The sequence below is a fragment of the Sander vitreus genome, chromosome 23 (genome assembly GCF_031162955.1).
Source record: "Sander vitreus isolate 19-12246 chromosome 23, sanVit1, whole genome shotgun sequence".
Taxonomy (NCBI): domain Eukaryota; kingdom Metazoa; phylum Chordata; class Actinopteri; order Perciformes; family Percidae; genus Sander; species Sander vitreus.
Genome location: NC_135877.1, coordinates 1073242 through 1099914, shown reverse-complemented (window position 1 = coordinate 1099914; position 26673 = coordinate 1073242). Strand labels below are relative to the sequence as shown.

Sequence of the window (26673 nt, the reverse complement as noted above, 5' to 3'; positions counted from 1 at the left end):
TCATAGAATACTTTCACCCCACCTAGCCGTAGCACAAGGGTCTGGACCCTGTATATAACTACCCCCCCACCCCCACCCCGATCTCAAATCATTCCTACATCCGGCTGTACAGTTGTGTAGTGTGTAAACAGAGGTTTATCTTCATTTGTGTTGTGTGCAGATTGACATTGCTTCTCAAAATGTCAACTGCATGTACAAATACAAAACAAACAACTTATGTCCTATCTACTGCGTCTGATAGAACGAGTCTGTAAAGTTTGTGTAAAGTGAACCGACAGCATACTCCAGTGGGTAAACAATGAAACTGCAACTTTTTTTAAATTGAATCTGGGAAGACAGACACTCAGTGATTGTTGTTTTTAGCCTTAATAATCAAAATACATTTGATTTCAGTTCTGCACGGTTGAGTTTGAGTTGGAGCATATGCCCCATCAGGCTTTAAAGATATAGTGTGTATTTTCTGTCTCCCCCATGAGGAATTCTAAGTAATGACAACAAAACTGTCGGCGCGTCCACATGATACATTTATGATCGCGCACCTCCCTCCTCCTCCACCCAGTTGCTAGTAACCAAGGAGGACACGGAGGATTAAAAAAATCTGATGGACTCTTCAGAAGAGGGCATTATGTCCACTTGAGTTTCTGCGCGGAAAGTCGCCGGACGCCACAATGTTCTGAACATAGTCATACTGAGAAATCCAGAGAGAGTCGTGTGGAGCTGATAGTCTTAATTAGCTTTGTAGGAACTCATTTGGAAATTGTGTTTTATTTTGCTGTTCAAATATGTAGTGAGCAGAACAGAACCGTTCTTTAAATGCCAACTGCGTGCATAAAAACTAAGAGCAGAGCACAGCCGTAACCTAAAGGAAAAGATGTGGCCGGTCTCTGTGTCAGCCATGGGCATTTTATGACATGCCAAGCACCCACACTTTCTCAAATCCTTACCATCTGCCAAAACTGCTGAAAAAGGTACTGTAAAGGCTTTAGGCCGCCCTACACGTAGGTCCAGTTTAATATGCAACTACATTTTATATGTATGTATAATATATGTAAGGGGTCCCTGCTCCGTCTCTTTTTCAGCTAATGGGTGCTTGGCCTGAATAACGTTGCGGACCGCTGGTGTACTGTATTGGTCTAAATCTAAAAGGAAGACTAGAATGCTACATCTAAGAACTACAGGTCACATTAAATACCTTGGTATCAATGTTTCCACCAGGCTTTCAGAGCCATTCCTTCTGAATTACACAGCATTACCAACAAGCATCAGAGAAGACCTCACCCGCTGAACCAACTTGCCCATCTCATTAATTGTAAGAATAGCAGCAGTAAAAATGACCTGCTAGCAAACAACAGAAAAATGCCTAAAGAACCCAGAACTATAAGTTTTTATAAGCTGCCGACCCGAAAAACTGAGCTTTATGAAGACAAAAGGAAAAAGGAAACAGACGAGAGGAATCAGCAGAGAGAACGGGGAGACGTTGGCATCCTGACACTAAGCTAACGTTATGTCCAACATAGTCTATGTCCACGACATTCCATTTCCAGGATTGTTCAAGTGTCTTTTTGTTCAAGTCATTCTTTTTTACTGCTGCCTTTTATATGCAATGCAATGTTCAATTTGCTCAATAAAATAATTGGAAATGATTTCCTTTCATTTGTTTTAAATTCAACAATCAGTTTGTGTTCTGTTTGTTTATCGCAAGTAATATTGTTATCGTGATATTTTCCTCATATCGTGCAGCCCTACTGTGGTATCTTTAAAGTCAATACTGTATTGTTTTTGCACACAAAAAAAAACATATTTGCAAATGAATTACAGCAACAAAAATACAGCAAAACTGTATAACAAAACAACGTTCTACTAACCACTCCATTCTCCCTCTCTTGTCCTCCCTGCAGCGCAGACGTTCACCTTGGTGAGCAGAGACACGTGAGCGTTGCCGGCCTCGACATCCACACTGGCGGCCCATAAAGCCCAAATGTAGCCTGCCTGCACAGAGCATGCTCCACGGCTTCCTGCGTTTACAACAGGACTATTTTGATACTACTGTTACATGCCCATAAGGAAACTGAGACTGAGAGGATGACAGCCCTGACAACACACGGGCCGCCATCACTTCCAGACAGCGAGAGAGGCAGATGTACTGTATCTTAACACCTGTTAGATCTGTCCATACTGATATGTCCCTGGGCAAAACACCAACATATGGAGTCAGATTTGTCTCAAAACATTTCTGCATTAAAAATAAGATTGTGAAATGGTCATATAAAAGTTACAAATGATGTTTGAGCTGAAATATACTTGCGCAACCCCAGAAGGAGTCTTGAGAGTTTTTTCTGGTTTCCATATGAGTCTCCAGCTCAGTCGTGGCCAGGGGAAAGTAACTGGCCAGGCATTTGGTTTTTATAGGCGGACCCTGACAATCTAATTCTTTTTTTCGGACTTTTCAATTCAACAACAGATTCATATTGAATATTCAATATTATGTAGGTTTATATGTTAAAAATACTACCTTGAAATGATATTTACTGTATATTTTAATGATACTTAAAATTCGGTTCAGTCGATATAAATGAATTGTGAGCCGATAGTGCAGCCTATTATTTATCTGAATGGCAAAGTTGTGTAGTCTCCCACTATTAGACCTTACAATTCAGACACAAGCAGTCCAAGGCCTAAGTCAGTTATTAGTGCAAAACAAAGACACGAAAAACAGCGTCATCGTGACAGCTGCATGATCAGCGCCATGGACAGTAAGACTACGACTATAGGGGGCATGTTATTCTACCCTACTACTCTTCTGTGGCTCAGGCTGGGCCTTATATAGCTGCAGCTGCCATTTTCCAGATAAATAGAATCTCCCCAGTGAACTGTCTTTCCACTCTGTGTTGTCTTGGTCAGGTCGTGGAAGCACCGAAGGTTAGGGCAACCCAAGATGCTGTGAGGACACTTGGCATTGCCTCAAGAGCCCTGTGGACATTACTGAGCAGTGTTTTCAGTGTCCATTATCTGGAAGTGTGGAACTGTGTGTTTGAGAATGATCTGTCGGGTAGGTGGGTCCAGTCAGTGTAAGCAGGGGTTCCACTTTTACTGAGTCCAGGGAGGAGCTGCTCTCCAGGTTGAGTGAATGCACTGTTTCGGTCCGTGTACTTGGCAGCCAACGGATTTTTGTTTTGGATTATAAAAACAAAATTGAGAAACGAGCTGTATTCCCACTACCATTTAGATGTAGGAGAACAACAAAAACGGAAAACGATTTAGTTTTTCTAAATCTAATATCCCATTTTTGTGCAGCTTTTTTGTTGTGACCTGGAAGTTGCTGGATGTCTTCTTCTTCTTTAGATTAGGCAGAATAGACATTGCAATGGCGTATTGCTGCCTCGCGCGCCAACCTTTAAAACGTTTGTGGTCATCAAACATACTCTCCAAAGTGGTGCACCATTTCCCCAGTTACTGCATCAATGCAGCTGTAAAACAGCTGTTTGTTGCTCTGCGATCTCCTGGTTTTCTTGTGCTTCTTAGTTTCTGGTAATGGTGCGCTTTCCTCTGCTCTGGCGGCTGTTTGTAGCTTCCATCTGCTCTGTGCAGCTGGAAGGCTGTTTGAAGGTCCATTTTCTTTTTCCGACTGTAACGTCCTATTGGGTGGCTCAAGAATGAACAATATCTTACGCACCATAAGGGTGTGAATTCTAAAGCTGGGCTTGGATATTGTACATCCTTGGGAATGATGCAGGGTTTCAACATGAGTCAACGCTAGCTACATCCAGAGATGTGCCCTGTCTGTCCAGTGCTGTTCAAATCAAAGCTCCAGTGTGTTCCCCTGATATTGGGCTGCAACGGTGGGCTTTTTTGTGAACTTGTGCAGGACATTATAGATACTGAATAAATCCTCAATAGCCTTCTCACCGGACATGGCGTGTGAGACGATCAAGTGGAGTTGGTGGTTAAAGCAGTGAACATTTGGGATTTCTCTGCCCAGCTCACGTTGAAGGACTATGAACCCCAGCCATTGGACAGGCCCCATCGTAAACTTGGCTAAGTATTTTGTCTGCACTCAGGCCAGCGAAATTCCGAAATAAGTATCTGTGGGAGACATTTTGCATCGCCTGCATCTGCTGTGGCGATTGTCAAGAACCTCTCTCTTATAGTGTAGCTTTGGTCAACAAAACACAGTACAATAGAAATATTTCCACAGCCCGTTGGGTCTTGGGTTCCCTCCATTTTGTGTAAAAAGCTTGGCTCAACAATATGCTCTGTCACCAGTTTGCTCATCAGTTTTACTATTTCATTTTGAATGTCATGGTTTATGTAGGTTGCATTCTTGGGAATGGTAGGGGCAGTTTTTGCCAGCTGAAAATAATGACCTCTTCTAAAGAGTCCATCATGTTTTTTTTAATCCTCCGTGTCTCCTTGGCTACTAGCAACTGAGTGCAGGGGGGGCGGGGCTTGTATCATGTGGATGCACTGACAGTTTTGTTGTCATTACTTAGAATTCCTCATGGGGGCGACAGAAACTACACACTATAGCTTTTAAACATGTTGTTAAAATGTTAGTTTTTTTGCCATTTATCCAGTCAGGCTGAAACACAAAAATGGTGAACACTCAATATTGTTCTGTTATGTGTCTTTCTTTTGTTGTCATTGGCCATATCATTTAATTGCTATAAATATATAGAATGAAACCATTTCACAATCTTGACCAGATGTACGACTTGTTTGGGGGCAATATACAGTAGCTCCATAAATATGTGTTGCCAAATGTATACACACACACACACACACACACACACATCAATACACAGAGCTTTTGATACCTTACGAAGTATTAAAGTCATCTTAACATAATAATTCTTAGAATATTGTACTGATCTGGAGGAGGGGATATTAGCTGTGACTGAGTTGCTGGAGGGGAGTGTACAGCTTGGAGCACTTGAGAAGTCTCACCGCAGATGGGCTAAGCACCAAAACTCGACACACATGCAGTGCTTTACTTTAACCCCAAAGTGACCGCCGCTGCTCTTGGATTTTAACCGCTCCCATTTTGATTTAGTGTTTTTATTTGACACCAGAGACTCTCACTCTATTTTCATTTTTTGCACCTGCAACATAACATATTGTCCTTCATTGGATTGACATATATAAATATATAAAAAAGTATATATATGAACATAAAGCAGATTTTTACTTCAACAAGGTGCCACTTCATGCTGCTGATTCTTTTGGACAGAACTAAGTATTTTTCAGGGTTGTGATTATTTATGTCGAGCAGACAGTCTGAATCTCCTGAAGTCTGTTGGCGACACACGCAGTACGTGAATGTTTTCTGATTTCCAGTCTGCTTTTTCAGTTTGTGTCTCCTTTTTGTTTTTGGTTTACATTACTCAGAAGTTATAGAGAGGCTGAGGACATGACACAGATTAGACTTTTTGTGTTTGAATCTGTGCTAGGTGAAGAATTGGACCATAGCACATATACAAAGCAATAAGTTGGACTTTGGAGCTCCAGGACATAAAAGACATTTAAAAGAGATGTATAAACTGTAAAAAAAAAAAATATATATATAAACTAAAAAAGAAATAAAACAAGATAGCATAATTTATGTGCACACTGAAAAGAAGAAGAGCGAATATTCTAACTATAAGAGGTTATTATTAATATTATTAGGGTCAATATGCAAAAGGTTCAAAACCCATCTGTTTTATATCATGTGAAATAAATGTTCATGTTCTTAAAATGTGCTTGTTGCTGTTTTTTTTTTTTTTTTTTAGTCTGCATGCCAAAGAGGTATTTCTTCTTTCTCAGTTTCATTTGAAGTTTTTTTTTTTTTAAAGGGGTGAAAGTATCCAGTACAACATATCATCATACAAAATGGACCTTTTATTCCTTTTACTCTGTGTTAGTGTTGGCCTACTATTTTCTGGTCCCTTGTCCCCCTGTAACGTTACTTGTGTAAAGCGTCCGTGGGTTTCATGAAATGTGCTATATTAATCTGAGTTATTATTCAGTGGTTGCTACAACAAACTCTTAATGCTTTGGCTCGTGACCCAGTGACAGTGATAACGTTACCTGGTTTAGCTCACGAGACAGCCAAAGTAGGCTAAGTCACCGTATGTAACACTTGAAATGCAACGATGCATCTTAACTTACTCTTTTATTGTAAATGAATGATTTTCTGTCTGAGCAACACATTCATCTTAACTATACGACCTCCCGGTAACGTTAACTCAGTAATACAGTGGATAATACAGCACCGTAAAGAAAAGACCTAGTTTAACCGGAGGAGGATATTCATTTTTATAGTGTTGATTCTCCCAAAGAAAGAAGTCGGCAAAGAGGTCCACTTCTTGAAATCATTTCTAATTTTTTGAATCAAAGGGAAATTAAAAGTCTCAAATAAAAAAACTTTAATCAGGGGTGACAAAATATACCCAAATATTTCAGACTATTTTCCATTCTCTCTGAGAAGGAGATTGTATGGTCATATTCTGAGGATATTTAAAGCCAAAGCGACAGATTTACTAGGTTCATCTTATAACTCGACAGAGCACTAAATGAGGAACAGCTGGAACTGATTTCTCAGGATTACTTAAATACAGAAGGACATCATCTGCGAATAATGAAATAACATGGTTCTTTTCACCTGCTGCAATCCCAGTTAATGTCTCCTTATTAAACTAAGTCTGTCTGCCTTTTCTCTAACTTAGTGTTAAAACAAAGCATTTTACTTTGGTTACTGTGAGTGAGACCTTTTCTTTAGAACCCAGGTTGGCTCCAACCGAAATTCACACCTTAACTGTTCAAAGCACTTTTGATTAGTTGAAGTTAATTGACAGTATTGGGCCCAAGCAAATCTACTCAGAGAGACTTGTGAATTGAATGTCTTCTCAGCTTTTGTTTATTCTGTTGTTTCCTGTAAACTGGTATAAAACCCTGGCTAGAAAACTAATTCTGGTCACAGAGAATTCTACAGCTTCTGTGAACTTCTTTCTCCACTGCGCAGTGAATAAAACTCAACCAGCCACTGAATTGGACCAAGGGCCAAGGCCTCAATGAACAGTGTAAACAATAAAGGCGACAGGGGACACCCTCAGACCTCAGTCCATTTGTATTAACATTGGCTATTGGGTCAGAGTAAAGATTTGTAATCAAAGTTTTCTAAAACTGAGAACAAAAGAGGCCATTTTACACGATTGAATGCCTTTTTGGTATCCAAAGAAATGATAAACGCTGTGTTTTTATAGGTGTTAAGATAGTGTATGACATTGGGCCCTATTTTAACGATCTAAGCGCACGGCATGAAGTGCCTGGCGCAGGTACATTTAGGGCGTGTACGAATCCACTTTTGCTAGTTTAACGGCAGAAAAAAGGGTCCGTGTGCCGGGCGCATGGTTCTAAAGGGTTGTTCTTAGTGTCTTCATTAATCAGAGGTGTGTTTTGGGCGTAACATGCAATAAACCAATCAGAGATCATCTCCCATTCCCTTTAAAAGCCAGGCTCGTTTGGAGCATTGCTATTAGGCTCGTTCGAGATTAGCTGGATCTGTGCAGAATCGATCACCGGCGATCGTATCGATCATCATCGATTTGTGTCCGACTTAATCCCGACTTGCTCTGACGTCATGCACATGTGGGCAACGATCACAAGTCACAACGGTCACGAGCTCAAGACGGCCGTAGTTTTTAGAGCCAGGCACCGCAGTTGCTCTCCACCGACTGCAAGACCCAGGCGGACCCAGGGCATGCTGGGAAACGCCTCTCAGCTGATCTAACAGCTGATTGGTTCAACATGATGAAGTTTTATGTAAACTTTTTATTGATTTTGATTTGGAGGGATTTTAACTGCTATTTGTTTGATTTAAAGGCTTATTCTGTATAACAGATGTTGTGTGGCTGATGGTGACATTTAGAAGTCAGAGACTAAAAATGATCATCTACAGTTTGTTGTTAATTAAAATCAGCAACAGATCATCTACAGTCTGTTGGTAATTAAAATCAGCAACATATCACATGTAGAGCATTAACAGCTACTCTGTCATAATTAAACCAACTGGAGACTGTGTAGGAGCTGATATATGGGTCTGATAACATTTTATTAAATCGGAATCAGACCACAGTGTTTCTGTCACTTCCTGTTCAGCCTGAAGGCTGCTGGAATCTGCTGGAAACTGTCCGACTTGAGAGCGGATTTTTGTCACCGCCCCCGGCTGCTCACGCCAGTTCATCTCCAACGAGCCTACTATGATGGAGGATTTGCTGAGCAGGAAGGAGAGATTTTCAGGAGAAGAAACTGATCTGCTCGTGCGTGAAGTGACATGCATGTGTGTGTGCTGCTGAGCGTCCCTGTGTGTGTAACAAGCATAGTGTGTGCGCATTTTACTTATTCTCTGTTAAAATAACAATGAAATGCTGCGTTATTGACTGTAGACCAGGTTTTTGTTGGTCAATGGCGTGATCACTTTCCGCTGCCTCAAGGTAGCAATACGCCCAGAATGCACCTGAACACACCTCCCTGTAAGACCAGCACACCCAGAATGCACCTGAACACACCTCCCTGTAAGACCAGCACGCCCAGAATGCACCTGAACACACCTCCCTGTAAGACCAGCACGCCCAGAATGCACCTGAACACACCTCCCTGTAAGACCAGCACACCCATGGGCCACAGATGGGCGCAGGTGCATTTGCTATTTAAATGACACGGGTGCTGGACGGGAAACAGACAACTGGGTCGGTCTTGAACTAGCAAAGACACTTGGGTCGTGCTTTGTGCTGCGCCGCGCCGGGTGCAAGATAGGGCCCTGAGTGACGTACATTATCTGTGTCTACCTTGATTTTACAAATCAATATAACATAATAAATCTCAATAATAAATATAATTTCAGGAAGAACACTTTCAAGTCTGTGGGCCAGTTCTTTTGCAACTATTTCATAGTCCATATTAAGTAGGCTAATATAAGAGGAACAGTCAAAGGGATTTTTGTCTTTTTTTTAAGAGTAGGCTAATTGAAGCATATCTCCAAGAGGGTGGAATATCACCCTTCAGAATATTATTAATAGCAGGCATATAAATTTGATGGATTTCTGGCCAAAATTCCTCTAAAAATTCTAGTGGAATTTCCATTTGGCCCCAGACATTTCCCAATCGGCCCATGCCCAGACTTCCTCTGGTGTAAATGCTGCATTTAAGCTGGAGCATTCCTCCTCTGTAATAGTAGGTAATGAAGCAATGAAGGTATGTCCTTCTCTGAACTGTAAAGGGATATATAAAAATCTCTAAATGTACCATCGATAATTAATAGATCACAGGAGACATCACCAAGGAGTTCTAATCATGTTAATTAAGCGATCATTGTTCAGATTTTTCAGTTGGTGGGCAAGTAAGTGACTGGACTTATTACCAAATTCATAGTACTTCTGAATGTGGCGAGTGTGGTCAATATTGAGTTTGGTCATTGCAGTCACTAGATTTGCAATTGTGGGTGTTTGTTTAAGTATTTGTTCTTACCTAGTAACTTCTTTTTCAAGATTTTTCCTGTTGCTCTCTAGAACTATAATAAACGTATTGGTGTGTATATTTTCTTCTGTTATTTGATTTTTCTTTTGTCCTTTATTTTGTTGTTACTCATACTCTATGGTAAAGGGATACACTTTATAAGCCCCTTGGGGTTTCTTGTCACAAATGTTAAAAGCTGGGTCAATATACAAATGCATTAGGGCGTGGGACGATAGAATCTATACAGTTTCCCTCGACTGCATATAAAAAATAGTTTGGGAATGAAAAAATAGTCAAGTCTGGAGTATGAATTGTGTGAATGTGAATAGAAAGTCTCTCACTTGAGGATTGATCTGTCGCATATATCTATCAGTCCAATGTCTTTACATAAATTGTTGAAGGCAGTAGATGATCTTGGATTTGATATTTTTGCAGAGGATTTATCCAGAGAGGCATTCATTATGCAATTAAAATGCCAGGCCTTTGACATAATGGTTCAACAGTAACATAATTTGCGATATTATATGAGCTGAGTCAAAATTTGGAGCATAAACATAAAAATAGTGTGTGTTGTGTGTGTGTGTGTGTGTGTGTTGTTTAAGAATTGAGCCTGTGATTAGGATGAATCTGAATGAATGATTATTGTTTTTTCAGATGCATCAAAATGTTTTTCCTCTGAATGTTCCAAATAGTGAGTTTAATGGACCCAGACATAGGAAATATAAAGTTGGAAAAAAAATAGGTAATACAAGTTAAACTAGAAAAGGGCATTTCCTGCAAAAAAACTGCTTGTGAATGCTGAAAAGCTAAATTGCTGAAGGTAAACTGGACTGCTGTCATAACTGGGTAAGTAGAAGGTGAAGTAGTGAGAGTGGTTGGAAAAGTGGCAATGGTTTTATTTGGTATGAATTTCAGTCAAATATTGAATAATACCAAGATGTATTAAGCAAAAGTGGAATATTTTAAAATACTTTTTAAAAAGAAGTCAAAGTATAGCATGTCGGAAAGTCATAGTATAGGTATGTAAAAGTGATAAAAAGTCATATCGCATGTCGAAAAAAGGGATGAAGAAATCATAGCATAGTTTATTGAAAAAGTGATCAAAAAGTCACTGTATAGTTTGTTGAAAGAAAGTCATGAAAAAGTCATAGTATAGTACGTCAAAAAAGCAGTCCTGACCTCAACCCCATTGAACACTTGTGGGATCAGCTTGGGCGTGCTGTTGGTGCCACAGTGACCAACACAACCACGTTGGCTGACTTGCGACAAATGCTGGTTGAAGAATGGGATGCCATCCCACAGCAGTGTGTGACCAGGCTGGTGACCAGCATGAGGAGGAGGTGCCAGGCTGTTGTGGCTGTGTATTGTTCTTCCTACTACTACGCTACTGAGGCTCCTGTTTGTGAAATGAATACATTGTTCAATAGCCAATACGTCTTGTTTCTTCAAACTTCAATCATCCAATCCACCAAACACCAAACGAGTCATTAGCAGAATAAGCTGTTTGGCATTGGCAGAGAAGATTTGGCAAATTTTTCATGGGCGCAACCCACATACTCAGCGCTGCTGCTCATCCCACAAATGCATGTTCCTTACAAATGGGGCACCATTTGAAAGGAAACTAAACAGGCTTTCTAACAGTATAAGACTTACTGCCAAAAAGCATTGTAACCACAGAGGAATAATCTACCAAACACAAATTTCCTTACTTTTTGTGCTAAGTTTATATAAACATACACATTATTTATGGTGCCAAATCATAACAAATGTTATCTCAACTAAAACCATGCAGCCACAGTCTATGACAACTCAACTGTGTTCAGTTGTCTTTGCGTTTTTAGCAGTGAAAAGTACAACTGTATAAGTTACTTAATTCAGATTCTAATAGTTCTATTTATAATGAGGCACAAGGCTCCAGACCAGGGAGTAATGAGGAGCATGCAGTGCATCACGCAACTAATTAGACAGCTACATAATGAGGGTGGTGAGTCATAGAGAGTTACTATAAAAGGCCCATGTCAGTACAGTGCAATAAGGAGAAAGCTGTGTGTGCCTTTTTTTCAGATTAGAGCAATAGCCCCTCCAAATGTCTGTGCACGTCCATGCTACTGGAGGACTACGCCAAGGAAAGAATCAGGAGAGAAAGAGTCTTCAGGGACAATGATGATTTCCTGGGCCATGATAAGATGATTTAGATTCCCTAGAGCTGTGCTCTTGGATCTATGTACTGAATTGGGTCCAGTACTAGAGAGGGCAACAAGCCGGAACCATGCCATCCAAATCCAGGGGTCTCTTTTATAAAATTGTGCGTAGGATCCTTACTAAAAGTGTACGTAATCCCAAAAGCCAAAAATGGCGTACGCCAAAATTATTTTTATAAAACCGTGCGTACGCACATCTGTAAGCAATGTTCCCTTTATAAATCACTGATTACCCACAAGTGTGTGTACGTGTCTCTACACTCGGGGACAGCTTCGATATACCAGTATGATAAGATTTATCAGAACTATATATTATATCCAAACAAGCCTTAGTGATAAAGTTGAAGATTATAATATTTATATAAAACACTTATCTGTCTGCCATTTCCCTCTGGAAACAGCCGGTTGCCCCCAGAGTGGTGAGGACCTGTATTTGGACCGGGATGGCACGGTTCCGGCGCGTTGGCCTCTCTACTGGACCCAAGAGCACAGTTTTAGGGAATCTAAATCGGCATATTATCCAGTCATGGTCATGGTCCCTGAAGTCTCTTTCTCTCCTGATTCTTCCATTGGCGGAGTCCTCCTGCAGGGCCAGCAGGGCCATTATGCGGCATTACGCACGGGGGTCACTGCAGAATTTATATGTTTACAACAATTTGTGATTGTTAACACCTTGCCAACACATCATCAACTAGTGGTATCCACAACCCACAGATACAATTTGCAAACACACTTTTCTTCATGCAGGTTTAGTTATGAACAGTATTAAAGTTAGGACTGATAACGAGGACATTAAGTGTAACGATTGGGCGAGAGATTAACGGCTGTATTTTCAGACTTTGACATTTGATGATATATGATATATGCACAGTATTGAAGACAGATATTTAGTTATTTACACTGTGTTCTGCAGTTATCTAATGGTAGGGTATTTGATGCTATCCTGTATTCCATGCAGTCGGGCCATCTCCTCCTCCTGCGCTCATTAAGAACGAATTTTGATTTAAGATTTGATTTGGATTTTCCAAGGTGTTTATGGAACAATTATCACTCAGTACAAGCGCAAATACCACTGCTGGATTTAATCTTCATGACAATGTGGATTAGATTAGATTAGATTAGATTCAACTTTATTGTCATTGTGCAGAGTACAAAGTACAAAGACAACGAAATGCAGTTTGCGTCCAACCAGAAGTGCAAAAACAAAGCAGAAAAGTGCAATGTGATATACAAAGTATAGACAGGTGGAGCATAGGCAGGACAAGAAATGTAAGAGCAGAATAAATATGGCTATGTTATATGAACAATGTATGAACAACATGTAGCAGCAGTGACATTATATTAGTAGTAAGAATAATATAGATATAGATTCAATTCAATTCAGTTTTCTTCATAGTATCAAATCATAACAAGAGTTATCTCAAGACACTTTACAGATAGAGTAGGACTAGACCACACTCTATAATTTACAAAGCCCCAACAATTACAATAATTCCCTCAAGAGCAAGCATTAGTGGTAGCTATTGCGACAGTGGCGAGGAAAAACTCTGTTTCGGGAAGAAACCTCGGACAAACCCAGACTCTTGGTAGGCGGTGTCTATGGGGTGTAATGTGGCACAGCACAGCATGGGTGGACGCGGTAGGACGCAGCAGGACGCAGCCGGACACTGCAGGAAATCGCAGAGCGTAGCAGGGTGTAGCAGGTCCCTAGCGACAGCTGCACCCAAGACCCAGGTCTTGGTGCCACCCTAATCCAAGGCGATATTCTGGGTGAAGAAGAAACATAAGGACTCCGGGGAGTAAACTCCCCAGAGCTAGGTTAGTAACAAGCATTTCTGGGAGAAGGATGCACATAAAAGGAACAAATGAAAAGAGAGATGAAAGAGCAGCTCATTGTGTCATAGGGAGGAAGGAAATTCCCCAGTAGTCTAGAATTATAATAGCATAACTAAGAGAGGCAGGCTAAAGAGAGGTGCCGGGTCGGGCTTGAACTCTCCCCTGCCGGAACGGGCTGTACTTCCTGCCTCCCTCTACTCTCACTATATTATTGATTATATGATAGGTAGATCTGATGACTATGAGGAGAAGCAGAGGGAGGGTGCTGTGTCTTTAGCTATACACCCTGCCCCGCCGGTCTAGGCATACGCTGCAACTCCTCACTCCCTAACTATAAGTGTTCGGTTGGGGAGATTGTTTTTGAGGAACGTTGTCATTTGGCCGATCCAGGCAGTGTAGGCCACCGGACCGTCTGACTACTGGATCCCTCAGAAGCAATACTCTTCTGTGACGACGGCTGGTCAGTCGGCGCTGAAGGGGGGCGAGCCCGGCGAACCTCATCGGCCGCTACCGGTTCCGACTCTGGCAAGGCATTGAAACGGTTGGAGAGGGTGAGGGCAGGAGGTGATGGAGCCCTACTCGTGGCTCTCTTTTGGCCGCAAACCACCTCAGTCCAGGATGTCTTGATAACCGGTGTCGAGCAAGAAGATGGACGTTGGCAGGCGGCTGAGTCCCATGGCGCAGTATCCTGGGAGGCCGCCGGGAGAGATGAGATCCGGAGCGACTGATTATGAGCCACGTCCCTAACTATAAGCTTTTTCAAAGTGGAGGGTTTTCAGTTTATTCTTAAATGTGGTGACGGTGTCTGCCCCCCGAACCCAGACTGGGAGCTGGTTCCACAGGAGTGGAGCCTGGTAGTTGAAGGCTCTGGCTCCCATTCTACTTTTAGAGACTCTAGGAACCACTAGTAGCTCTGTTCTGGGAGCGCAGTGCTCTAATGGGACAATAAGGTACTAAGAGCTCTTCTAGATATGATGGTGCTTGACCATTTAGAGCTTTATAGGTCAGGAGAAGGATTTTAAATTCAATCCTGGATTTTACAGGAAGCCAAATCAGAGAAGCTAGTACAGGGGAAATATGGTCTCTTTTCTTAGTTCTTGTCAGAACACGTGCTGCAGCATTCTGGATCAGCTGGAGAGTCCTAAGGGACTTATTTGAGCATCCTGGAAGTAACGAATGCATGGACTAGTTTTTCAGCATCGTTTTTGGATAGGCTGTTCCTGATTTTGGCAATGTTACGAAGATGGAAAAAGGCTGTTCTTGAGGTTTGTTTTAAGTGGGCGTCAAAGAATAAGTCCTGATCAAAAATAACTCCTAGATTTCTGACAGTAGTGGTGTAGGCCAGGGCAATGCCATCTAAGGTAGCTATATCTTTAGATAATGAAGTCCGGAGGTGCTTGGGTCCCAGGACAATAACTTCAAGGAAAAGTGTATGAAAATTGTAGGTCATCCAGGATTTTATATCTTTAATACACGCTTGAAGTTTAGCTAACTGACCGCTTTCGTCTGGCTTAATTGACAGATACAATTGGGTGTTGTCTGCGTAGCAGTGAAAGTTAATTGAGTGTTTCCTATTGATATTGCCTAGAGGAAGCATATATAAGGAGAATAGAATTGGTCCAAGCACCGAGCCTTGAGGAACGCCATGGCTAACTTTAGCGTACTTGGAGGATTTATCGTTGATATTAACAAATTGGGATCGCTCAGAGAAATAGGACTTAAACCAGCTTAGTGCGATTCCTTTAATGCCAACTAAATGTTCCAGTCTCTGTAAAAGGATGGTATGATCAATAGTGTCGAATGCAGCACTAAGGTCCAATAAGACAAGTATGGAAACAAGTCCTTTGTCAGCAGCAGTTAGAAGGTCGTTAGTGATTTTCACCAGTGCCGTCTCTGTGCTATGATGCTTTCTAAATCCTGACTGAAAGTCCTCAAATAGACTATTACTATGTAGAAAGTCACATAACTGATTAGCGACTACTTTCTCAAGGATCTTGGAGAGAAAGGGAAGGTTAGATATAGGTCTATAGTTGGCTAAGACCTCAGGATCGAGGGTGGGTTTTTTCAGAATAGGTTTTATCACAGCTACTTTAAATGACTGCGGTACATAACCTGTTAATATAGACATATTGATCGTGTCTAATAATGTGGTGTTTACCACGGGTAGTACTTCTTTAAGTAGCCTTGTTGGAATGGGGTCTAGGAGACAGGTAGTTGGCTTAGCTGAAGAGACCTTTAACATTAATTGTTGAAGGTCTATAGGAAAAAAGCAGTCTAAGTATGTATCGGGTCCTGTCGTTCTCTCCAGCCCCCCTGCGCCCAATAGTGAGCCGTTAGAAGCTGTGGGCAAAAGATGATGAATTTTATCCCTAATTGTTATAATTTTATCATTAAAGAAGGTCATGAAGTCATCACTGCTCAGAGCTATAGGAATAGATGGCTCAACAGAGCTGTGACTCTCTGTCAGCCTGGCTACAGTGCTGAAAAGAAACCTTGGGTTGTTCTTATTTTCTTCTATTAGTGATGAGGAATAGTCTGATCTGGCATTTCAGAGGGCCCTCCTATAATTTTTCAGACTGTCTTGCCAATCTAAACGAGATTCTTCCAGTTTGGTGGAACGCCATTTACTTTCAAGTTTTTGTGAGATTTGTTTTAATTTGCGAGTTTGGGGGTTATACCAAGGTGCTAGTTTCCTTTTCATCTTTTTGATAGGAGCAACAGTCTAAAGTAGTCCGTAGGCAGGCCGTAGCAGCGTCTACAAAGTTATCAATTTGGGAGGGACTAAAGTTAACATAAGGGTCCTCTGTTATATTAAGGCATGACATTGAGTTAAATGCTGTTGGAATATCTTCCTTAAATTTAGCTATAACACTGTCAGATAGGCATCTAGTGTAGAAACTTTTATTTAATTTCGTATAGTCTGGTAGTAGGAATTTGAAAGTTGTTAAAAAATGGTCTGATAATAAAGAATTCTGTGGAAATATTATTAAATCTTCATTTTGATGCCATATGACAGCACAAGGTCGAGGGTGTGGTTAAAACAGTGCGTGGCTTTATGCACTCTGACTGAAACCAATTGAATCTAATGAGTTGAAAGCAGTACTAAGGCTATTGCTGTCAACGTCCACATGGATATTAAAATCACCTACAATAAGTATTTTATCTGATTTGAAGGACTACACATGATAAAAACTCTCTGAATTCAGATAAAAATTCAGAATACGGACCTGGTGCTCGGTAAACAACAACAAATATACAGTCAGGTCCATAAATATTGGGACATCGACACAATTCTAATCTTTTTGGCTCTATACACCACCACAATGGAGTTGAAATGAAACGAACAAGATGTGCTTTAACTGCAGACTTTCAGCTTTAATTTGAGGGTATTTACATCCAAATCAGGTGAACGGTGTAGGAATTACAACAGTTTGTATATGTGCCTCCCACTTTTTAAGGGACCAAAAGTAATGGGACAGATTAACAATCATAAATCAAACTTTCACTTTTTAATACTTGGTTGCAAATCCTTTGCATTCAATTACAGCCTGAAGTCTGGAAGGCATAGACATCACCAGACGCTGGGTTTCATCCCTGGTGATGCTCTGCCAGGCCTCTACTGCAACTGTCTTCAGTTCCTGCTTGTTCTTGGGGCATTTTCCCTTCAGTTTTGTCTTCAGCAAGTGAAATGCATGCTCAATCGGATTCAGGTCAGGTGATTGACTTGGCCATTGCATAACATTCCACTTCTTTCCCTTAAAAAGACTCTTTGGTTGCTTTCGCAGTATGCTTCGGGCCATTGTCCATCTGCACTGTGAGCGCCGTCCAATGAGTTCTGAAGCATTTGGCTGAATATGAGCAGATAATATTGCCCGAAACACTTCAGAATTCATCCTGCTGCTTTTGTCAGCAGTCACATCATCAATAAATACAAGAGAACCAGTTCCATTGGCAGCCATACATGCCCACGCCATGACACTACCACCACCATACTTCACTGATGAGGTGGTATGCTTTGGATCATGAGCAGTTCCTTTCCTTCTCCATACTCTTCTCTTCCCATCACTCTGGTACAAGTTGATCTTTGTCTCATCTGTCCATAGGATGTTGTTCCAGAAATGTGAAGGCTTTTTTTAGATGTTGTTTGGCAAACTCTAATCTGGCCTTCCTGTTTTTGAGGCTCACCAATGGTTTACATCTTGTAGTGAACCCTCTGTATTCACTCTGGTGAAGTCTTCTCTTGATTGTTGACTTTGACACACATACACCTACCTCCTGGAGAGTGTTCTTGATCTGGCCAACTGTTGTGAAGGGTGTTTTCTTCACCAGGAAAGTATTCTTCGGTCATCCACCACAGTTGTTTTCCGTGGTCTTCCGGGTCTTTTGGTGTTGCTGAGCTCACCGGTGCGTTCTTTCTTTTTAAGAATGTTCCAAACAGTTGATTTGGCCACACCTAATGTTTTTGCTATCTCTCTGATGGGTTTGTTTAGATTTTTCAGCCTAATGATGGCTTGCTTCACTGATAGTGACAGCTCTTTGGATCTCATATTGAGAGTTGACAGCAACAGATTCCAAATGCAAATAGCACACTTGAAATGAACTCTGGACCTTTTATCTGCTCCTTGTAAATGGGATAATGAGGGAATAACACACACCTGGCCATGGAACAGCTGAGCAGCCAGTTGTCCCATTACTTTTGGTCCCTTAAAAAGTGGGAGGCACATATACAAACTGTTGTAATTCCTACACCGTTCACCTGATTTGGATGTAAATACCCTCAAATTAAAGCTGAAAGTCTGCAGTTAAAGCACATCTTGCTCGTTTCATTTCAACTCCATTGTGGTGGTGTATAGAGCCAAAAAGATTAGAATTGTGTCGATGTCCCAATATTTATGGACCTGACTGTAATTGGCTGTAATGTTTTCCATGTTGGATGTTGAAGATTAAGAACAAGGCTTTCAAACGAGTTATAATTTAGTTTAGGTTTAGGATTAATTAAGAGGCTTGAATCAAATATGGCTGCAACTCCCCCTCCTCGGCCTGAGCCTCTAGGAATATGAATATTATGACTGGGAGGAGTGGCTTCATTTAAACTAACATGGCCCAGCCAGGTTTCAGTGAGGCAGAGTAGATCAATTTGGTTATCTGATATCAATTCGTTTACCAATATTGCTTTAGACGACAGAGATCTAATATTTAATAGTCCACATTTGATTCTCCTATTCTGTTCTCTTCTTGCAATGGTTGTTTTAATTCCAATTAGGTTGTTGAGTATAGCACCTCTTTTGTTAGTGTTTGATTTAATCGGTCTCAGTCGGGGGACAGATACCGTGGTTATGGGATTATAAATGGATGGTTGCTCAAAATGAAGCACAGAGGAGCGTGTAGCGCTGTACCTCCGATTACTGATATTACTGATTGTTACTGGAATGATATAGCTGGTCTGTGGGTTAGTGGAGTTATTTGTAAAGGAGTGAGAGCTTATAGGAGAAATATTACCGGGAAGTGCGCTTGTGCGTTTGTTTACGAGGTGCAAACAGTCATTTGAAGGTTTGCGTCTGCACGGCGAGCCGCAGATTCCCACGTAGCATCTGGCTGCCGCGTCTATTGGGATGAATCCCGTCCCTGCTGAACAGGGAGCTATGTTCCCAAAACAGTTTGAAATTGTCAATAAAACCTATCTTGCATGTATGCTGATGCCAGGCGTTAAGGCCGAGTAGTCTACTAAAAAGGAAATCTCCGCGACCTTGAGATGGTAGTGGGCCCGAAATAAAAATCTTTTTCCCAGTGCTTTTTAAAGCTTTAATGAGAGTGCCGAAGTCTTTCTTTGTGCGTTCACTCTGCTGATAGGACATGTCGTTATGTCCACAATGGACCACGATGTGTTTAATAGAGGTCGGGAGTGAGGGTATCAGGTCCACAGCTTTAGCTAGGATGTCTGCAACTTTGGCTCCAGGAAAGCAGTGTGTGGCAGCATTAAAATATTTATATCCCGGGTGATGGAGTCACCAATAATTATTGTGGTTGGGGGGAAAAGCGGACGAGGAGTGGGGGGACATGAATGGCCGGTGGCAGGAACAGCACAGCCAGTATCGGTTTGAGATGGACAAGGAGAAGAAGAGGAATATTGCTTACCGTTCGGTGGGGGAGATCGTTTTTGAGGAACGTTGTCGTTTGGCCGGTTCAGGCAAGGGAGGCCACCGGACCGTCTGACTACCGCATCCCTCAGAAATGTTCGCTGTGAGGCAGCGGTGTTCTTTTGTGAGGACAGCTGGTCAGTCGGCTTTGAAGTGGGGCTCGCCCGGGTAACCACGTTGGCCGTTACTGGAGAGGCTGAGGGCAGGAGGCGATGGAGCCCTACCCGAGGCTCTCTTTCGGCCGCGAGTTGTGATTTGGAGCGATTGATTTTGAGCAACGTCCAGGTAGGCGGACAACAAGGCATCTTTGTTTTTTAAGTCCTCGGAGAGCCGACGAACTTCATCCCTAAGGTCAGCAATTTCTTTGTTTGCTTTTTCAAGCAACAAGGAAATATTGTGGGGAGGTGGGGACTCGCCAGGTGCAGATGTAGCCATGGAGCTGGCGTTAGCCTGAGGCTAATGTTTACTAGCTACTCGTAGAAAAGGTGTAGTCCTCCACGCACAGGTACGTAGATTTGCGTAGATGCTGGCTCTTTCTATAGACTAAAGGCTACCAGGGGATTGAAAATAAACAAAAAACTAAGCAAATAGTACAACGTTATTCTCAATAATAATGCTATTTTCCTCCGTCTGTCTCCTCTCCCTCCACACTCTCACACTCTCCCGCCACACTCTCACACTGCGTGATATATGCAGTGTATTAACAGAATATATAATAAGAAAAACAGAATATGGATATACTGAATGAACCATATAGACAGATATGTACAGTATGTACAGCTATGTGCAGTGTGGTAACATTATAAGAGTAGTAAGAATAAGTGTATGTGCTGGATGAATAGTATGAAGAGCAGTAGAATATGGCTATGTATAGGTGTAATTACAGTATGTACATTTGTAAATAAATAAATAGAACTGTATGGGTGGGGTAGGGTAGTGCAAATTGTGGGGGGGCGGCTTAGTAGGTAAAATGTTCACCGGGATACAGAGCAAGAGTTCAGTAGGGTGACAGCTGGAAAGAAAAGGAAAGAAGCTTCCTCTGAACCTGCTGGTACGGGTGCGCAGAGACCTGAGACGCCTCCCGGACGGGAGTGGGGTGAACAGGCTGTGGTTGTGGTGAGAACAGTCTTTGATGATGCTGCACCCCTTACGCAAGCATCGCTTGCCCTGGATGGCCTCGATGGAGGGGAGTGAGGAACAGGTGATGCGTTGGGCAGTTTTCACCACCCTCTGCAGTGCTTTGATATGGAGATGATACGGAGAGAAGACATGTGCGTGAGGCATCAATACTTGAAAATATTAAGAGTAATCTTTATTCCCACATTTACTTTCTGCAGTCTGACTTCAGTTCACCACCTCACCATCTGCATCGCCAATTCCCATTGTCTCCAAAATGTGCGTACCCATGGGTCAGAGTTTGCGTGGAGGACCGCGTATTCTCCCGTCAAGTTTGTTTTTTTATAAATCACAACCTTTGCGTGGGAAGTGGCGTACGCACATTTTCAGCCTGTTTTGTGCGTACGCCACGTTTATAAATGAGACCCCAGGTCCTTACCACTCAGGGGTTCCTGACAACCGGCTGTTTCCATCGGGAATTGGCAAAAAGGTAAGTCTTTTTATAAATATTATATATAATCTTCAACTTTATCACTAAGGCTTGTCTGACAATAATCTAATTCTGTTAGATCTCATCCTATAGGACTGGTATAGTGCAGCGTCCCTGAGTGCCATAATGCCTGCCATTTTGGACGGTATTATTAAAAAAGGAGGTTTCCCTACACTGCAGCGATGCAATTGTCTGCAATTTGAAGCAATGTCTGGTTTCCCAATGTAATGGGCGCTATTGACTGCATTCATATTGCTATAAGGGCTTCGTATGAAAACAAATTTGTTTATGTTAATAGAAAGCATTTGCATTAATGTGCAAGTCATATGTGACTCTAACATGACCCTCACAAACATTGTGGCACGCTGGCCTGGCTCTACACATGATTCCTTTATCCTGACAAATAGCAGTGTAGGGAACAGACTACAGGCAGGCTTAGGATGCAGTGGTGTAGTCTATGTGATACGCAGGAATCCGCAGTATACCCACAAGAAAGCTCCAGGATTTCCATATACCCACTTGAAAATGCCTAATGACACGCAACAACATACTGTACTTTCCATTATATTTTTGATATATTTAGAATTGTCATCTATGTTTTTCTTCTTCACATAATATAGCTAAAAATAAAGGTATTTCCACCGTAAATTGGTGCATAACAGTGTATCCGAATACCGGAAATGAAGTCGTTGACACTCAAAACTTCCCCCCCACTATGATAGGCCCCCCCAAAGGCAAATTCCAATGGCCAATATATATATATATATATATATATATATATATACAGTACAGTATACCCACTAGACTACACCACTGGTAGGACGTGATGGCTGGCTTCTTGGTGAGTTAACGTGTAGAAATTGAGGTCCACTCAGTCGTGGAGCGTGCCATCGGCCACCTTAAATGCAGATGGCAGACTTCTATACCACCCGGCAAAAGTGTGCTTGAGTATCAGGGTGTGTGGTGTTTTGCACAATGTAGCACTGAGGACTGGTATCCCACTCCCTCCTGAACTCCCTCTGCCCCTGGCATTATGACGCCGAACCACAGCCCCCTCCCCGAAAAGAGGAATATCAACATTCAAGTAGATCTTTATTTGTCCAAAGCTGATTTTACCTTATGCTATTTGAGTTTAGCAGTGAGGTGGCTGAGGGTATGAAGGAATGTTTATATCTATAGGTTTTGACTAATGGGTAGTCACGACTAATTTGTGAGGATGTCATGCAGCGTTTGTTTTACCTACATCTTTTAATAATTGTGCAATTTCTTTCATTACTTCTCTCATCTGCTGCTAAGCATCTGAAATGATGTTGATGGCGTTTATTGTGTGGCTGTAGCTGCAGGATGGCATCAGTGAGCCTGATGCTGTACAGCTGCAGAGGACTCCTCACAGTTGCCCTCCTCGCCGGAAACCTCCTGTCCACCCACCGCTCCAGACTCTGGAAGGACTAGAGGACAAACAATTTGCAACATTACTTGTTCCCCCCCCGCACACACACACACACACACACACACACACACACACACACACACACACACACACACACACACACACAGAATGTACAATACAACTTTATTTTTAAAAGTTTAACTTGTTCCTCTGTGGTCTCAGTCACGTCGGTGTCTCCCTGTTTTTCCGACACAATCCCAAGGGCGTAAATCCCAGGGGGGTCGGAGGGGTCAGGACCCCCCCCCCCCCATCTAATGGTTTTCCCCCCCTAGAAATATAATTAAAACAATGCTGTGTATTGTAAATAACATAATGATGTATACTTAAAATATCTGTGTAAGTAGTAAAACAATACAAACCCCCCAAAAAGCTTTTTAAGTTTAGAAACATTTTGAGTCCCCCCTCCCTTGCCTCACAGTGGTTTGGTCCACTGCCTGCTGTAGGATCTGCGCTAGACTCACAGTCACATCGGTAGTGACAGGAGTGTAATGAGTAGGCGGTTCAAGGCTGTTTTATTCACATTAAACATTGGTGAAGTTGTTCTTTTCTCAAATAGAAATGATGCTGAGTAATTAATGAATTAGTCATGACAAAAAGTTTGCTATGTTAGTGTAATATAATGTAACGTTACCTAGCTTATAGCTTGTTGGATATGCACCCACTACAACTAACGTTACCACGGCGATAAGCCTAACGTTATGTATGTGAACTGATATTAGGGTTAATATTGAAGATCTACAGTTGTGTTTTGCTGAATATGAAGTGGCTGATCAGTTAAATATATATCCTCTGTCCCAGACGAAACCTAATATTTATGTGGAGGACGCAAGATCATTTCAGAATTATAATATGACCGCGTGGTGAACTATGAAACTAACTCATATTTAGACATCTGACGTTAAAGATTTGTGTTGTTAAAATGACAGAGAAAAGAAAAACAGACATAAGATCCTTTTTCAGTACACCAAAACGCCAAGTAAGTACAATAAGTCCTCATATCAAGACAATTTGGTAACATCTTTATAAGAATGGGTGCTTATGGAAATACTAATGTCACTATGTCACAGGCAAAGGAGACAGAAAGAACTGAGGGACAGGGAGACCAGGGACAGTCAGGTGGAGAGTCTCGGGGAGACCAGGGACAGTCAGGTGGAGAGTCTCGGGAGACCAGGGACAGTCAGGTGGAGAGTCTCGGGAGACCAGGGACAGTCAGGTGGAGAGTCTCGGGGAGACCAGGGACAGTCAGGTGGAGAGTCTCGGGGAGACCAGGGACAGTCAGGTGTAGAGTCTCAGGTAAGTGTGTTGATCTCAGTTCATATTTTTGGAGGTGTGTGTCTGTCAGGGTGAGCAGATGATCTTTACTAGTAGCTCACTCATTAACATTATGATCAGCTAATTTAACAAGTGTACAAAAGTATTGTATTTCTTTTATATGGGGACACTTTTTCAAAATAAGTCATTATGTTTTAAGGTATTTTTGTGGCTTGATTGTAAACAACTTAGAAATAAATAAATGGTTTTAAAGAAGAATATTTTGGTCAATATAGTCAGCTATTTCATTGAATCAAGAGAAACACTGAGAAGAAGGATAATGGTACAGTCTCCATGTTACACTAATGATAGTATTAAGGCTTTCCTCTGTGAACACACGTCATCTACCAGTATAATTGTGGCTGAATTATTTGTGTCCTCTTCAAAAATTGCTCTTCAGAAATGTTATGTTTATTGTCCCCCCCTACTGTTAGATCAGATTTACGCCCATGCACAATCCCACACACGCTGGCCTCTCCAATTATGGCAGCGATTTTGCCGTCTATCGCTGTGAGCTCAGGTGTACTTGGGCCCCCACCAGTTGCACTCTGGTGGTGTAGAGTTTCCTTTTTTGCCTCCACCTTGAATGAATGCAATTCTTTATTTCGCACATTTAAAATAAATAATTACAAATACTAAGGCAACACAAAAAGGAGTAGAAAGATGTAGTATACTGTGATCTTCAGATCGGACCACTTTTTCTTGAGTTCTGCCACTGTCTGCTCTGTCCCACTGACACAGGGAAAAGAAAAGACTTTCACCCAGGGAATGCATGTTCCTTGGGAGTGTTTTAAACCAAACTACGATCTTCTTCCTAAACTTAACTAGTCGTTTTGGAGCCTAAACTTAACTGTTGTCGCCGCATGATGCTCACCTTTTAACTCTTTGCACTGTAATGTCCGTGAACGAATGTGGAGATCAGGCACACAGAGAGACAGACAGGCAGACTGCAGCCATTACTGTAACCGGCCACACGTGTAAAAATGCATGTATAATTGTCATGATGTCAACACGTTACATTACAATTTCATGAGTTTATACAATTACCCATGGTGAAAGAAATCCATTCTGTAAAGTGGAGAGGAGCAGGATCGCTTTGTGACCGGCACAGAGAAATGTGCATCTGGTGAGAACAACCAGGCGCCCGATCCCAGCGCTTCACACCACTTTGCAGCTAGTGTGTGCCTAGCCCAAGTCGCCTGGCTAGCAGAGTGCAAAAGGCCAGGCTGTAGGAGCCAAAATAGCAGTTTTTGTTCATATATAAAGACCAATAGTTATTTTTTCAAGACTTCAAGACTAAGTGTTTGATGGTTATATAGGCCTATTTGTGCTTTAGAACGTAATCACTGCAAAGCTTTATTTCTCTCTCCCTACTGTACAATGACAGATGTAAGAGCTACAAAACATATTAGTTGGTGGTGTACAGCTGGACTGGAGTATGTGATGTTAGCTGTTGACTGAATATGACTTCCTTCCTTCCAGGAATTTGTTGATTTAAGTCAGTGTATATTATACTTACATACTAACCTATTTTCATTTGCCAATAAGTGCTCTTGCCATTAGTTTTTAAGGTAATCTAAAGTTGTCAAATAATGTAAATTGAGAATGTTGCATCTCCTACCTAGAATCTGAATTTAGGTCTTTCCAGATGGTGAGAGATGGCTGGTATCACATTGCCTTATAAACTGCTTCCAAATGTTTACCAGTGAAGCATCTTCTGTTGTGAAAAATAAAAATTCTTCAGGTGATCCATTGTTTCATAGTTGACATCAGGTTTAAAAAGGGAACATGGTGTGAAGTCCATATTTGTCACAGGATTCAGCATTGAGTCATGAAAAAATCAGTCAAAGTGCAACCACTGCACCTTTTACTTATCCAGTACGTTGCACTGATCAATAAGAAAACAAAATACAAAAACAAGATGATGATTATAATGAAGAATGTGTAATATTGACTCAACATGAAACGATTATTTTACCAAAATTGTTAATTTCCTGTTCATGACTAACCAATTATTAGACAAATTATTTAACTTCTAGTTGAAGTCTCTGGAAGAAGCCAGTAAGTGGAGCTTGAGTTGGGATTGTGTTTTTTTTGCAAACTATTTTCAAAGTCAAGAAGTCCTTGCTTCATTTTTAAGTCAGTACATACAAAAAGCGCTGTGTATGAAATTATGAGTACTATATCCATCTCCATGACAACTGAGCAAATGCCCTCTGCTGATGAAGACCAAGTGATATGGTTTAAAGCACTGGGAAAAAATATAGTAAGTGGAGCTTGAGATGTTTGTTTTTTTCAAAAATAAATAATTATTCTACTATCTTACTATATTTAGTTAATATGAGATATGGACCAATATGTAGCCTTATATACCAGAATTTTTATATTTTAAGAGTAGGCAACTTTTTGTCAATCTCAGCATAGGCAGGACAGAAGCAGGCCTTAATTTCAATGCAACAAGTCAGCGACTAAGATCCGCAGAGTATCCACAGACAGAGTGGAGTTAGCTGTGGTTTAAGACAAGAACGGCTGCGATACAGTCATGAAGGCAAACAGCCTAGAGTGATGGTGCCTGCCTGCAGGAATATGCACCTTGCTGAGATAAGAACGTGCCTTTTCAGCACTTTTTGAGTTGGATCG

General features: G+C 41.5%; 1 protein-coding gene across 3 annotated transcripts in view; it reads left to right on the top strand.

Annotated features, from left to right (window-relative positions):
* plekha5 (pleckstrin homology domain containing, family A member 5) overlaps nucleotides 1-5738 on the top strand; it is a 248798-nt gene extending 243060 nt beyond the window's left edge. For 2 of the 3 annotated variants that reach the window (XM_078243205.1, XM_078243203.1), the window contains one exon: nucleotides 1904-5738. In XM_078243205.1, the coding sequence (XP_078099331.1) occupies nucleotides 1904-1971 (68 nt within the window). In that variant the 3' untranslated portion in view covers nucleotides 1972-5738. Of the gene's footprint in view, nucleotides 1-1898 lie in introns of all 3 variants that reach the window. The other variant, XM_078243204.1, reaches the window with a different exon arrangement.
* The last annotated feature ends 20935 nt before the right edge of the window (nucleotides 5739-26673 follow it).